General features: G+C 28.9%; 1 protein-coding gene across 1 annotated transcript; it reads right to left on the reverse strand.

The window, feature by feature from the left end:
• Positions 1–15,599: 15,599 nt before the first annotated feature.
• LOC124912639 (photosystem I subunit O-like) lies at positions 15,600–16,026 on the reverse strand. The gene is made up of 2 exons (XM_047453287.1): positions 15,890–16,026; positions 15,600–15,807 (listed from the first exon to the last, which is right to left on the reverse strand). The coding sequence occupies exons 1-2, from the start codon at positions 16,024–16,026 to the stop codon at positions 15,600–15,602; spliced, it is 345 nt and encodes a 114-aa protein (XP_047309243.1).
• Between the last annotated feature and the right edge of the window lie 538 nt (positions 16,027–16,564).

Here is a 16,564-nt window from a genome sequence, read left to right on the forward strand (position 1 = left end):
GCGAGGTTTTGTAAAAGCGTGAATTTGCGTTCTTGGATTCATCGCCTTTTAACGTTTATGGTCAACCTTGAGTAAACAATCATAATATACATTGGGCCGGCTCGTTCGATTTTATACGTTTTCAAATAATCTGGAATTTGAAAGCCCTGTATAGTAAGCCTTGGTTTGGTTTGACCTAATTTTAATTCAATTTATTATATTCCTTTTAATAATTTGTATACCTAAATTTAATAAATAAATAATAACTTACTTTTAAATTTGTAAATATATAAATTCACTCATTTATAAAATTTATAATAAAATATTAAAAATTTAAGAAAACATTTATAATAGAATATTAAAAATTTAAAAAAATTCAACAATATTTTAATTGAAACATTGAACCGAGCACAAAATTCGATAAACCGAGCACCATAATTGACACGAAATTGGCTAAAGGCCGGGAGCCGTGACATAATTTGGTCAATAAGTCATGTAATTACTTTCTTCATATTTTTATTAATTTAGGTATAGATTTTATTTTATTTTTTACTTTTTTTTAATTTTATTTTATTAAATAAATTAAATCATATTTTTAACTTTTAATTTATGATGAATAATATTTAACTAAAAAATTTAATATATAATTTAAAGAAATCTAATAAATCAAAAAGTATATTATATTTTCAACATGTTAACTCATTTTAAAAATAATATCTTCTTGAAAACACATAAGGAAACATTATTTTTATTAATTTATGTATAGATCTTATACTTAAATATTTAACTAAAAAAATAATATATAATTTACAGAAATCTAATAAATAAAAAAGTATATTATATTTTAAAAATATTAACTCATTTTAAAAAATAATATCTACTTGAAAACACATATGGAAACATTATTTTTATTAATTTAGATATAAATTTTAATGTGTTGATTATATTTTAAACTTTGAATACATAATATATTTTTTTTAATTTATAATGAATAACGTTTAACTAAAATATTCAATATATATCATTTACAAAATCTAATTTATCAAAAAGTATATTATATTTTGAACATATTATATAATTTTTTAAAATAATGTATACTTGAAAACATATGGATCTAAAACTGAATCTTAATATGGTATAAATAGTGTAGTTATATGTAGTTAGATAAGATTCATCTGCACATATGTTTGAAACCGATTTTTAATTTATAAATTTTGATAACAATACATTTTATAATATTAATTATTAAATTAATATATGATAATATTTTATTAAAATTTAAACATTATATTAGTTTATTTTAAGTTAGACATAAAACAAATAAAAATGTTAAAATAAAATAAATTTATAAATGTTAAATAAATTGGAATTACGTCAGTTTTTTTTTTATTTTCATCCAATTGATAATTGAACAAAATATCAAAATCACTCTTTAATTATATTTTCAAGTTGATATTTTTTTTTTTTGTTAAATATATACAATGGTTTCATTTTATGATTTATATAATTTAATATATTTATGGTTTGGCCCTATACAACCTTATAAAACAAAAATATTTATTAAACTGATTAGAAAATAATTATAATTTTTTTAGCCTGGATATTGTAAGCTTGAGTGAAAGAGATTTTGATAAATAGATTTAAAATACTTTAATTAAATAGAGTTTTAACCAAATTCAGTAAATATTTACACGTGCATAATAAAACTATTAATATATATATATATATATATATTATATATATATATATATTTAAGTTTATTATTTTTATAAATATATATAAGAGATAAATGTTAAGTAATTAGTGAAAAATATTTTATTTACTTTTAAAATAATATTTTATTACATTAATTTAATTTAAAATGTGAATAAATTTTTATTTATAATGTGATATTTAATTTTTAAATAATTTGTATAATAAAGAAAGAAAAATAACTATTAAAACAAACCACATAAAAAAAATAAGTGTAAAAAGATAATATAAACTTATTTATCTCTTAAATATTATTAATCAAAATTAAAAAGTATATTTAATTATAATTATAAATATAAAATGTAAAAAATTAAATAAAATTAAAATTATTTAAGTTTATATAAATATATAAAAAAAAAATTTATATAAATTAATATATATATATATATATTATATTTGTGAATAATATAAATAAGTGAATATAAAATTTGTAATATATATTTTTTAACCAAAACAAAAGTATTAATATAATATATAACTTTGCCTCAGAATTGACACGAGCCTAAATTACCTGCAAATAATAACGATAACTATTTTAAAAGTTTAATTAATATAATCTATGTTTAAAAGTTTAATTAATATAATGTTTATTTTTGTAGGTATTGTATTTTTTATTTATATATTATAAGTTAATTTATATAACTTAACTTGACAGTAATTGTAATGTAAGATAATTAATTATTAAAAATCAAAGATAATTTAATATTTTTATTATATCAGGGAAGTGAAAGGAGAAGAATAGTTTATGGTGTTGTTTGTTAAAATATGGTTCATTTGTATGATAATAAACTTTCTAGAATAAAATATATTTAGTTTACTTAATTAAGTTAAATAATAAAAATATACTTCATATTTAACATCTTAAGACATTATAAATGAATAATTGCATTTTAATTAATGATTTGAAAAAAAAAAAAAAACAAATTAGTTCAGAAATGACATAAGTTATTAAAAATAAAATACATTAAAAGTATAAATAAATAAAATTAAAGATTATGATTTAAATTATGTAGTTGTAAATTAATGTTAATTTGATAATTATTTTATTTTAAAATAATGGTAAATTTTTAAGATAAATTATTTTATTAAAATTTTACTATCCATAATTTTTAAAATAAATTTACTATCGCACTGTACCAGAACCAGAGTTAGCTCAGTTAGCTAATAGTTTAAGTAATATATATCTTAAGGCTAGTTTTAATATTTAATATTTGTATAGCTATAACTTCTTTTTTAAAATTTTTTTTCCAATAAATCACACTGTACCCAGTCAGTCCCCACTTATGAGCTGCCCTGTATCCAAGTAAAAATGTGAGAATAATTTTGAATTCCCTAATTTTAGTTTATAAAATTGTAAAAAAAAATATTTATGGTGAAGATTTAAACTCATAATTAATAAAAAAAAAATCTCTAAGTTCTATTATAGATATTATGCTAAACTCTTTTATATTTTAAAAAACAAATATATTTAATTAAATATATTTTTTATTTATTAAATGGGTTGCACGTTGGGCTTAACATGATACAATTTTTATATAATAAGTTATATGATATAATTTGTTATAAATAACCCCCAAAAAAATCACAATATATAACACTGAGCTTGTTTGAAGAAGTGATTAATGGGGTTTTGTTTGGATTTTTTCCCAAAACCTTTGTTTGAATAAAATTATGAAAAATTGGTTTTTAAATTTTTTTACTGAATTATTCTCCTCTTTCTATATTTTATTTAATAATTAATTTATATTAAAAAAATTAAAGGATAATTTTGATATTTAAATTGATTTAATAATTGATTAGATAGTTTATATAATGGTTAAATTTTGAAATAAAGACTTAATTTTATCCCAATAATCAAAGATGAAACAAGTCCTAAATGAAATTAACTTAAAATGTAAATTAACTCGTAACCTCGTAACAAAGGTTAACGAGATGAAACCGGATTAATATTGTCAACATTTCCTTATTTATGTATAGTTTATATTGTTTAAATGTTTCACGTTCGTTTATGATTTTTTTCACTTTATAAGTATTTTTTATAAACATTCTCATTCGGTAACCAAATATTAAAGTGATTTTATATTGACATTTATTGTGCATGCAAATGAGAACTTCAATACTAAAAAAATATCATTTTGTATTTAAGTTACTCAATCAAAATGTGTTCATTGTAGATATCCATCCACTTTAGGTTCTAAACAAGTGTTTGAATTATCTTTTGTCAAATCCGCCACTTTAGGTAGCCAATTCAATCTGTCTAGTAAAATATTTTAAAATACTGAATTAAATTATAGTCAATAAAAAAATACAAATAATACCTTATATATTAATTATATATATATATATATATATATGTGTTTTGTAATATATATATATGTTTTGTAATATATAAAGTATTTATTTTATTTAACTATAATCATTGACTGCTCTTGATATATTAATTATTATTTTTATTTAGTTTAACAGTATTTTTCCCTTAACAGATAAATTATTATTTTTATTTGTAAATGATTGAATTTTATAGATAATAAATTAGATAAAACTAACTTTATTAAGTTTACTAATTATTTGTTAGAAGACTACCTTAGGGTTGGTCTGCACTAGCCCATAATTGATGGGCTTACCTAGGTCTAACACGGACAATTGATTTTTATTTCTTTTATTTGTTTGGTTGTTTTTTAATTCATTTTATCTTTTGATTGAAAACATTGTTGTGGAATTATTTAGTTTTAATTTATTGTAGTTGAGTATGTGTTTATTCTATTTTATATGAAAATCCTAATAAAAATATTTTTTTTCATTTATGTTATATGAATTATTTGAAAGGATCAAATTCTCATACATTTGGATCTAACTTAAAAAAAGGTTATTAATCATAGGTTAACTCTCAACATCTCCTAACTTTGATGATTTTCTGAGTAAATGTATCTTACTTTAAATGTATATTTAAAGAAAAATATTTTGATAGGTGGAGAGTTAAATTTTCAATTAACTTTCATCTCTTTTGGGTATTTTATGATGTGATCTTCTTCCTCTTTTACATTTCCCTTGTATGTATTTATTTATTGTTTTAGTTTGTAATTAATTGGGTCAATGATCATAAATTATTGTTTTAGTTTGTAATTAATTGGGTCAATGATCATAAATTATACATGGATAATGAATTAAATCTTAATTTTCATTTTGATTTGGAGTTACTGTTTTGAACTTGATTTTTTTACTTTTGTTTAAAAAAATAAAAGAAAGTTATTTAAAATTTGATTGGTCAGTTAATTTAAGGTGTGAGTGTCAAATTTATAGTTTGGATAAATAATATCTAAAAATTTGACAATAAAAAATATTTTAAAATATATTGGTGTTAAGAAGTATCCACTTTCATGGGAAAGATTTATTTAAAATAATTCGTTATTCTTTTATTTAAAATAATTCTTTATCCTTTTAGTTCTCAATTATTAATTAATTTATTAACTAAAATATTATTTAATTTTTTATTTTTTAAAATATTAATATTTTTTAATTTTTTTCACATCAATAACTTAACATTTTATAATAATATATCAAATAAAATTATTTAAATAACCTTAAATAAGGTTCAAGTTGAAACCAATAAAATAAAAAAGAATTAGAGAGAGAACGCTAGGGGAAGCGACTCTCTAATGACTCTCCACATGGCAGCCACGTGGATAAAATATGCCAATGTGGGAAAAAAACAATAATAAATAAATAAATAAAGCGCGCTCTTCTTAAGTTTTAATTAAATCATAGCATTTTCCCATTGAAAAGATCTCAAAGTAAGAACTTTAGATTTATCTCTTAATGAGAAAACAAAATCGAAGTAGACGACGACCTAAAAAACGACTATTGCGAAGAAGACCACCGTGAAGACCAGTGCGAAGAAAACGACCACGAATAAGACGACCACCAAACTAAATTGTAATGTTGTTTTTAACTTAAACTGTCATGTATGAACTGTAATGTTCTTTTAAGGTAAAGTGTAATGTCTAAACTTTAATGTTATTTTTAAACTTGAAATGTAATGTACTATAAATTGAAGTGAAATATTAGTATTATTGGTCTGTTGGGGACGAAATGGTCCAAAGCATTTCATATTGGGGCCAAAATGGTCAAAAACATGTCAATGTTATGGACAAAATGGTCTAGAACATATCCATGTTGGGGGACAAATTGATCTAGAACATGATTATATTATGGAAGAAATGGTTCAAAACATGACCATGTTCTAGACCAATTGGTCCCGAATATGATCTTGTTCGGGACCATTTCGTCCTGAACATGGTCATGTTCTGGACCAATTGGTCCATAACATGATAATGTTCTAAACAATTTCGTCCCCAACATGGAAATGTTTGGGATAAAATGATGTAATGTTTATTCATTATTATTTTCTTAATACAATTTCTCTTTTATTTTGTAGTTTCATGGATTCCGAAGTTCAAATCAACGATGTTTAAATCCCTAGTGTTGGAATGACTTTCAAATCGAGAAGGAAATTTACGAATTTTATAACGCCTATGCCCAATCAAAGAGTTTTGGAATTTCTAAGATAGGAGCAAGGAATGGTCCGGATGACAAACAAAAGTGGTTCTTCATTGCTTTGGCCAAAAGCGGTGCATGTTTTATAAAGGGGGAAATATTTTACAATGTAGTCCTTCCACCAAGACAAACTGTAAGGCAAAGATAAATGTTGCGGTTATGAATGAAAGTGTTGTTGAGATAACTAGTGTCTTCCATGACCATAATCATATATTGAGCCCGGGAAAGTCGATACATCTTAGATCTCACAAGATTCTAAATCCAACTACGAAGAGAATATTGAATTTAAACGGCGAAGTTGGAATTTCTTTGTCAAAAACATATCAATCACTTGTAGTTAAAGTTGGTGGATATGATAATATGACTTTTGGTGAGAGAATATACATAAAATATATTTCAGAAGCTAGACGGTTGCGGATAGGAAATGGTGATGCCGAAGCGCTATGTCAGTATTTCTACAGAATGCAAAGCAATTGTTTAAATTATGTTAATGTCAACTGTTTGAGTTTAGAGGACTATTGTGTAAACATAATTTTGGCGACTTTGAGAAGAATGAATGTGAATATGGTGTCAGCTAATTATATCTTGGATCGTTCGCGCAAAGATTTGAAAAGAAGTTATCAAAGTATCAATAACAAATTTGGCTTTATAATCATAAGACATATTGGAAGCAAAACACATACTTGCAGGGAGCCTTAACAAGACTCACCAAGGAAACCAATGATTCATATGATGACTGAAATATCAAGATCTTGCTATTTCTTTTGGGTGGAAGATTCATCACCAAATGATGTGTTAGAGTGCCTGGAGGGTTGTAATCATCAATATGTACTTCACAAGAATTACAGTTGAGCAAAGGACCCAGAAGATTTACCTTTCAATTAGAATAGTCTGAAGATTGTGCCAGAAGTTGAATGTCATAATAGGCAATGTCGTACTCTTGATGTGAAGCCACTTCCAGTAAAGGTAAACGATCAACATAGATTCATTCGAGCCTGGAAATCCAAGAAAAGATATCACTGTATGGTAAGTTTTGATCTTAATATACATGATTTTTTTTTTTGAAATCGATTTTTAGTTTATAAATTTTGATAATAATACATTTTAAAATAATATTTATTTAATTATTATATGATAATATTTTATTAAAATTTAAACATTATATTAGGCCTTGTTCGGATTGAGGTTTTTGAAAAAATCTAGAGAGGGAAAAAAGTAATGATTGGTGATGATTTTGAGGAAGTGATGATTATTTTTGGTAAAAAGACTTAAAAGGTATTGATATATATGAATAAAATAAAAAATAATAATTTAAAATAGAGGGTATTTTAGTATTTTGGTTAATGAAATGAGTGATGTGATTGTTGAGAAGTGATTGATTAGAAAATTGTTTTAGGAGAGGTTTTTTAAAAAACCCAAAGAGAACAAGGCCTTAGTTTATTTTGAGTTATACATAAAACAAATAAAAATGTTAAAATAAAATAAAATAAATTTATAAATGTTAAATAAATTGGAAAACTATCAAATAAATAATTTCCGACGTCAGTTTTTATTTTCTTCTCATTCAATTTATAAGTGGAAAAAATATCAAAATCACTCTGTAATTATATTTTAAGTTGATAGTTTTTTTTTGTTGTTAAATATATATAATGGTTTCATTTTATGATTTATGTAATTTAATATAATTATGATTTGACCCTATACAACCTTATAAAACAAAAATATTTATTAAACTGATTAGAAATTAATTATTATATTTTTAGCTTGGATATTGTAAGCTTGAGTGAAAGAGATTTTGTTAAATAGGTTTAAAATACTTTAATTAAATAGCGTTTTAACCAAATTCGTATTTTATCTAACATGGTAAATATTTACATGTGCATAATAAAACTATTAATATATATATATATATATATATATATATATATTTAAGTTTATTATTTTTATAAATATATATAAGAGATAAATGGTAAATAATTAGTGAAAAATATTTTATTTAGTTTTAAAATAATATTTTATTATATTAATTTAATTTAATTTAAAATGTGAATAAATCTTTATTTATAATGTGATATATAATTTTTAAATAATTTGTAAAATAAATAAAGAAAGAAAAAAATTATTAAAACAAACCACATAAAAATAAGTGTAAAAAGATAATATAAACTTATTTATCTCTTAAATATTATTAAATCAAAATTAAAAAGTATATTTAATTATAATTATAAATATAAAATGTAAAAATTAAATAAAATTAAAATTATTTAAGTTTATATAAATATATATAAAAAAAGTTAATAAATATATATATTACATTTATGTATAACATAAATAAGTAAAAATAAAATTTGTAATATATATTTTTTAACCAATACAAAATTAGTAAATATAGGTTGAACTTCGACACGACATTTTACCTAAGAATCAGCACGAGCCTAAATTTCGGTTCGTTAAATAGATACCTGCAAATAATAACGATAATTATGTTTAAAAGTTTAATTAATATAATATTTGTTGTTGTAGGTATTGTATTTTTTATTTATATATTATAAGTTAATTTATATAACTTAACTTGGCAGTAATTGTGATGTAAGATAATTAATTATTAAAAATCAAAATTAATTTAATATTTTTATTATTTTAGGGAAGTGAAAGGAGAAGAATAGTTTATGGTGTGCTGTTTGTTAAAGTATGGTTCATTTGTATAATAATAAATTTTTTAGAATAAAATATATTTAGTTTACTTAATTAAGTTAAATATTAAAAATATATTTCATATTTAACATCTTTAAGACATTATAAATGAATAATTGCATTTTAATTAATGATTTGAAAAAAAAAAAATTAGTTCATAAATGAGATAAGTTATTTAAAATAAAATATATTAAAAGTATAAATAAATAAAATTGAAGGTTATGATTTAAATCATGTAGTTGTAAATTAATGTTAATTTGATAATTACTTTATTTTAATATAGTGATAAATTTTTAAGATAAATTATTTTATTAAAACTTTACTTGCCATAATTTTTAAAATAAATTTACTATCCCAGAGTCTGTCCGAGTTAGCTAATAGTTTAAGTAATATACATCTTTAGTCTAGTTTTGTTATTTAATACTTTTATTTTATTTTATTTTATTTTATTTAAATTAGTGAGAACTTTTTTTCCATTTTTTTTTCCAATAAATCACACGGTACCAGAATCGGTCCGAGTTATGGCTGCCTTAGACCCCAAGTAAAAATATATGAAAATAATTTTGGGTGTCTTAATTATAGTTTATAAAATTATTAAAAAAAAATATTTATGGTGAGATTTAAACTCATAACCAGTAAAAAAATATCTAAAGTTCTATCATTGACCGTTGTAATAAATTCCTTTATATTTAAAGAAAAACAAATATATTTAATTAAAAAAATTATTTATTAAATGTGCTACAACTTAAACACATTTTTATATAATAAGTTATGATATAATTTGTTATAAATAAATAAGGGAAAAAAATCACAATATAAAGGAGTGGTTAATGGGTTTTTGTTTGGATTTTTTCCCAAAAATTACTGTTTGAATAAAACTTTGAAAAAAATGTTTTTTTTTACCAAATTAACCTTCTCTATATATTTTATTTAATAATTAATATATATTAAAAATATAAAACATAGTTGATATCATGGTTGAGTTTTAGGATAAAAACTTAGTTTTATCCTAATAATTAAAGATCAAACAAACTCTATAAACTAACTTAAAATGAAAATTAACTGAATGGTTACTCTCCTAACAAAGTTAACAAGATGAAACCGGATTCATATTGTTTACGATTGTTTAAATGTTTCACTTTCGTTTATTTCGTTTATGATATTTTCATTTTATAAGTTATTTTTTATAAACATTATCATTTGATAATTGAACATTAAAGTGTTTTGATATTGACATTTATTGTGCATACAAATGAGAACTTCAATACTAATAAAAGCCGTTAATATCATTTTGGATAATCAAAATATGCCCATTGTAGACATTCACTTTAGATTATAAACAAGTGTTTGAATTCTCTCTGGTGAAATCTGCCTAATGTCACGGCCCATTGGTATGGGGTGCACATGGCAAGCCCACAAGGTGCATTTTCTAGAATATTCTGGATTGTTGTGGTCACTTATAGAACTCTCTAGAATCCTCTAGGAGTTCCTGGATTTTGGTCGGTCATGGAACTCTCTAGATTTCTCTAGGAGTTCCCCTTTTTGTGAATGAGGTCATGGAACTCTCTAGAATTCTCTAGGAGTTCCTCTTTTGTAAGTAGGGTCATGGAACTTTCTAGAATTCTCTAGGAAGTTCTTTTTGTATGTAAGTTGGGAGAACTCTCTAGAATTCTCTAGAGTTCTCATGTATAGGTGCTAGTAGAATTCTCTAGAAATATCTAGGAATTCTTGGGTCTAGGTTAGGTAATAGAAGTGTCTAGAAAACATTAGGTCTAGGAGGATCTAGAATGATCTTCCCACATGTATATAAACAAGTCTAGGTCATAGGACTCAACTCCACAACAAAAAACACAACCATTGTTCAAAGCACTCAACACTTGTAATACCTCACTCTTGTAAGCAATAAACAAGATATTCTCCAAGCTCTTTTCTCTCTCAAGTATTCCATCTTCTTGCATATTTTAAGAGGCTGACTAGTTAGGATTGTGGCAATCTAGCCTAGTGTCGCGCGGGACGAGAGAATATTCGGCGACCGAGTTTCTGCCCGTGACAAGTGGTATCAGAGCAAGCGTTTTGTACTTCCGCACTCACGTTGCAAGAAATGGAATCAGGATCGAACGTCACAAAGGTTCCGACCGGCGAACAAAAGGACAAGGCGCCCAAGAGGGGAAGGTCCGTTGAGAGGAATGCTGCCATGGAAGCGCGGGTGACCCGGCTTGAGGAAAGCATGAGCGAGCATCAAGAAGCTCTCGAGGAGTTCAGCACGGTGGCCGACAAGGTGGCGGAGTTGGACGAGGCTGGTGAAAAGTTGGAGAACGAGGTGATGGGGGTCATTAACAATATGAACCGGAGCATTCGTGACGAAGTGCTAGGATCGGTTCGTGGGGAGGTTAATGATATCCGCCATGAAGTGCTCGAGACAATCCGGGGAGAAATCCATGCGATGGTCGAGGCCCTCCGGAGGGAGATCTTGGGGAGGCTAGAATCGATGGAAAGGCGGATTGGGAGGAATGGAGGGGAACATAGAGGTGCGGCACCTCAACGGATGGATGTTTCTAAGCCAACTCCATTCAAAGGCTCGAGGAGTGCAAGGGAAGTGGAAGACTTCCTTTGGAACATGGAGAGGTATTTTCAGGCATCAAACATACTAGATGATCGTGGCAAGTTGGAGACAACACCTTTCTTCCTACAAGAGATGGCACTACTGTGGTGGAGGAGGAGAGAAGTAGACATTGAACGAGGTACGCTGCGAATGGAGACGTGGGAGGACTTCAAGACCGAGTTCAAGCGCCAATTCTTCCCAGAAAACGCCGAGTTCGAGACTAGGAAAAGGTTGAATCAACTTGTGCACAACAGGAGCATCAAGGAGTATGTGAAGGAGTTCCAGGAGTTGATGCTCGAGCTACCGAGTCTAACGGAACAAGAGGCCCTGTTCGCGTTTGTGAATGGCCTTAAAACTTGGGCACAGTTGGAGCTGCAAAGGGCCAAGGTGCGGGACGTCTCCGAGGCAATCGCGGTTGCAGAAAGACTGTTAGAGCTCAAAGTGTCTGTGGATAGGCCGAAGATCCTCAGGGACGAGGAGGAAAATCGTGGGGGAGACCGCCCACGGGACCAGGAGAAAGGTGGGGGAGACCGCCCACCTAGGAAGGGGCATGCACATAACAACTCTATGGGGAAGACCGATGACTCGGGTAAACCAAGAGTGTGTCAGATTTGTGGTGCCCATAATCACATAAAGTTTATGTGCCCATTCAAGGGGGAAAAGGTTGCAGCAGTGAAAGGACATGAGTCTTCCGAGGAAGAGGAAGGGACTCGGGTGGGATCCTTAAGATTGCTCAATGCTGCGAAGACTAGTGTTGCGAAGCCGGTCAAGGAAACAAGGAGTGGCTCTTTGTTCGTGGAAGCTTGGATCGAGGGAATACGCATTAAGGCACTAGTGGATACAGGGGCTACACACAACTTCATGAGAGAAGGAGTAGCCAAGGCGTTGGGTCTGCGGATCAGTCCAACAAGAGGGACGGTGAAGTCCTTCGATGTAGCCAAACCGGTGGCCGGGGAGGCTAGGAAAGTGCACACCAGGATCGGAGATTGGTATGGGACAGTCTCGTTTACCTTGGTCCCAATGGAAGACTACGACGTAGTGTTGGGATTACAATGGTGCGATCAGGTACGCGCTTTCATAATGCCTTATTCCAATTCCTTAATCATTGTGGATCACGGGAAGTCTAGTGTGATCCCAACAAGGAGAGAATCCGAGGGAATAAGCATGTTCTCGGCAATGCGATTCAGCCGAGGTCGCAAATGTGGTAAAGGGGCTTTTACCACTTTTGCTAAGGTGGATGATGGGGACGGTCCTAAGGGGAAAGGACAAGTACCCAAGGAAGTCCAAAGGAGGTGCAATGTCTTCGAGAGGCTCAAAGCTAAAGGCACGAAACCATCAAATCCACAAAGTTTGGCCACAGACAACGTGGGCCAAAGTCAGTCCGCCTTCACTCGCGTCAAGTCCATGGAAAAGGATGCAGGGCGTGCAGTCGAGAAAGGGGACGGTGGAAGGGGGAAGTTGCCCTCGCAACAGTTGAAGTCTCTGCGGTCTGTGCTCAAGGGGCTTGTGCGCAGATTCGAGGGACCGTTTTCGATCGAGAGACGTGTGGGAAACGTTTCATATCGGTTGGAGCTGGCAGTCATAAGTGCACCTGATGCCGTGACGTGCAAGGAGAAGGAAGAGCACTTAGGGGACGCCGGGAAGAAGATCACCATGCATCGTTCTAAGGTCGTGCCGAGGTCGGCCACGACTTAGGTGGGGAGAATGTCACGGCCCATTGGTATGGGGTGCACATGGCAAGCCCACAAGGTGCATTTTCTAGAATATTCTGGATTGTTGTGGTCACTTATGGAACTCTCTAGAATCCTCTAGGAGTTCCTGGATTTTGGTCGGTCATGGAACTCTCTAGATTTCTCTAGGAGTTCCCCTTTTTGTGAATGAGGTCATGGAACTCTCTAGAATTCTCTAGGAGTTCCTCTTTTGTAAGTAGGGTCATGGAACTTTCTAGAATTCTCTAGGAAGTTCTTTTTGTATGTAAGTTGGGAGAACTCTCTAGAATTCTCTAGAGTTCTCATGTATAGGTGCTAGTAGAATTCTCTAGAAATATCTAGGAATTCTTGGGTCTAGGTTACGTAATAGAAGTGTCTAGAAAACACTAGGTCTAGGAGGATCTAGAATGATCTTCCCACATGTATATAAACAAGTCTAGGTCATAGGACTCAACTCCACAACAAAAAACACAACCATTGTTCAAAGCACTCAACACTTGTAATACCTCACTCTTGTAAGCAATAAACAAGATATTCTCCAAGCTCTTTTCTCTCTCAAGTATTCCATCTTCTTGCATATTTTAAGAGGCTGACTAGTTAGGATTGTGGCAATCTAGCCTAGTGCCGCGCGGGACGGGAGAATATTCGGCGACCGAGTTTCTGCCCGTGACACTAAGGAGGGTTGTGTTAGCCAATTCAATCGGTCTAGTAAGATATTTTAAAATATTGAATTAAATTACAGTCAATAAAAAATACAAATAATACCTTAAAATATTAATTATATATATATATATATGTTTTTGTAATATATAAAGTATTTATTTTATTTAACTACAATCATTGACTTCTCTTCACATATTAATTATTATTTTTATTTAGTTTAACATTATCTTTTCCCTGAACAATATAAATTATTATTTTTATTTGTAAATGATTGAATTTTATAGATAATAAATTAGATAAAATTAACTTTATTAAGTTTACTAATTATTTGTTAGAAGACTACCTTATGGTTGGTCTGCACTAGCCCATAATTGATGGGCTTACCTAGGTCTACCCCGGACAATTGATTTTTATTTCTTTTATTTGTTTTGTTATTTTTTAATTCATTTCATCTTTTTTTTTGTGTGAAATTATTTAGTTTCATTAATTGTATTTGAGTATGTGTTAATTCTATTTTATATGACAATCCTAATAAAAAAAAATTCATTTATGTTATATGAATTATTTGAAAGGATCAGATTCTCATACATTTGGATCTAACTTAAAAAAAAGAAGTTATTAATCATATGTTTAACTCTCAACATCTTCTTAAGTGACCAATATATATTATCCCGGTCAAGAACCAGATTTTGCTTAATAAATATATCTTAGAGCTTGTTTGAGGGGGAATTTGATCAAATAACCTCAAAGAGTAATTTATTAATTTTATTGCGCTCGTGGTGATTTTGTTTTTTTTGGACGATTTTGCCCTTGTTTTCGCTAAGTGGATTAGGTTTAGTATAAATACTCTAATTTTTCATTTCTTTCATTTTCTTTCTCTCTCTTCTTTTGTTCTCTCTTTCACGGCGGCGACGGTGGCGACGGCGGCGACGAAGGCGACGGTGCTTATGCAGATACAGATTTGATTCATATTCAAACCTGGGTATTTATGCGACGGTGCGGTGTTTAGGCGACGATGCTTCTTTTCTTCATTTTTTCAAACCCTAACCTTAAACCTATTGTTATATAAAATAACATGTTCTTATTTGGTTCATATTGGTTTATATTTTGTATTTGATTCATATTGGTTCATATTTGTGGTTTATATTGGTTCATATACGTCGATGATAATATTTGCAGATAATCTCGGATTATATGGGTTCCGTTTCAGGGAAGTTTCTCCAAGAACTTACCGTTTCGCTAAGTGCTTGCCGTTTCGCTAAGTGCTTACCGTTTCGCTAAGTGTTTATCGTTTCGCTAAGTGCTTACCGTTTCGCTAAGGACTTTTCGTTTGGTGAATTGTGATACACTATTTGATATTCAATTATGTTAAAACTACATACATAAACATGAGTTGTCTTAGCTCGGTTGGTAGAGTGCGTTTCTTTTAAGTATGTGGTCGTGGGTTCGATTCCCACAGACGGTGTTTTTATGTTTGTTTTTTTTACTTTTGCATAAATGAAATAGTATTGAAAGAAATGAAACAAAAGCAAATTAAACATTCATTAACAAATATCCAAAGAAAGTAGTTCACTTTTTACATATTATTATTTTCTTAATTAGAATTAATTTATTTTATTGAAGTAATCTTCGGTCCTACTCTTGAATCAAATTTGTCCAAAAGTCAATGCCAAGAACAATCTCATGTGCCAAGTGAGAGCAGGGCCAGTTGGGAAGTGAGCAAGCTCAGTCCCAATGCTGGAAAAGAAGAGTCCGGTCAAACTGTTGTCGTTGATCGCCGGAATACTGGAAGGTGCTAACCATCCGATCAACCCAAACCCAATCACGTTCAGATCTTTCCAATCCCTCTCGAAACTACAATCAATCAAACAAACAAATTTCAATTCTATTCTTATTTTCTTACATTACATACATACATGATACATAACATGTAAACTTTCCACCTGAGGCTTTTGCAACCATCAAAGGGTTTATGGCTTTAACTGGAGCCTTTAGGAATCCTGAGCTCAGTCTCACCTTAGCGAAATGCTGAGCACTTAGAGAAACGATAAGTCCTTGGATAAACATAACCATTTCTCTACAAATGAGAATTTGATTTATGCAAAAGTAAAAAAAAAAAAAACATAAAAACAACGTCTGTGGGAATCGAACCCACGACCACATACTTAAAAGAAACGCACTCTACCAACTGAGCTAAGACAACTCATGTTTATGTATGTAGTTTTAACATAATTGAATATCAAATAGTGTATCACAATTCACCAAACGAACAGTAACGGTAAGCACTTAGCGAAACGATAAGCACTTAGCGAAACGGCAAGCACTTAGCGAAACGGTAAGCACTTAGCGAAACGGTAAGTTCTTGGAGAAACTTCCCTGAAACGGAACTCATATGATCCGAGATTATCTGCAAATATTATCATCGACGTATATGAACCAATATGAACCACAAATATGAACCAATATGAATCAAATACCAAATATAAACCAATATGAACCAAATAAGAACAGGTTATTTTATATAACAATAGGTTTAAAGTTAGGGTTTGAAAAAATGAAGAAAAGAAGCACCGTCGCCTAAATACCCAGGTTTGAATATGAATCAAATCTG

The sequence above is a fragment of the Impatiens glandulifera genome, chromosome 1 (genome assembly GCF_907164915.1).
Source record: "Impatiens glandulifera chromosome 1, dImpGla2.1, whole genome shotgun sequence".
Lineage (NCBI taxonomy): Eukaryota > Viridiplantae > Streptophyta > Magnoliopsida > Ericales > Balsaminaceae > Impatiens > Impatiens glandulifera.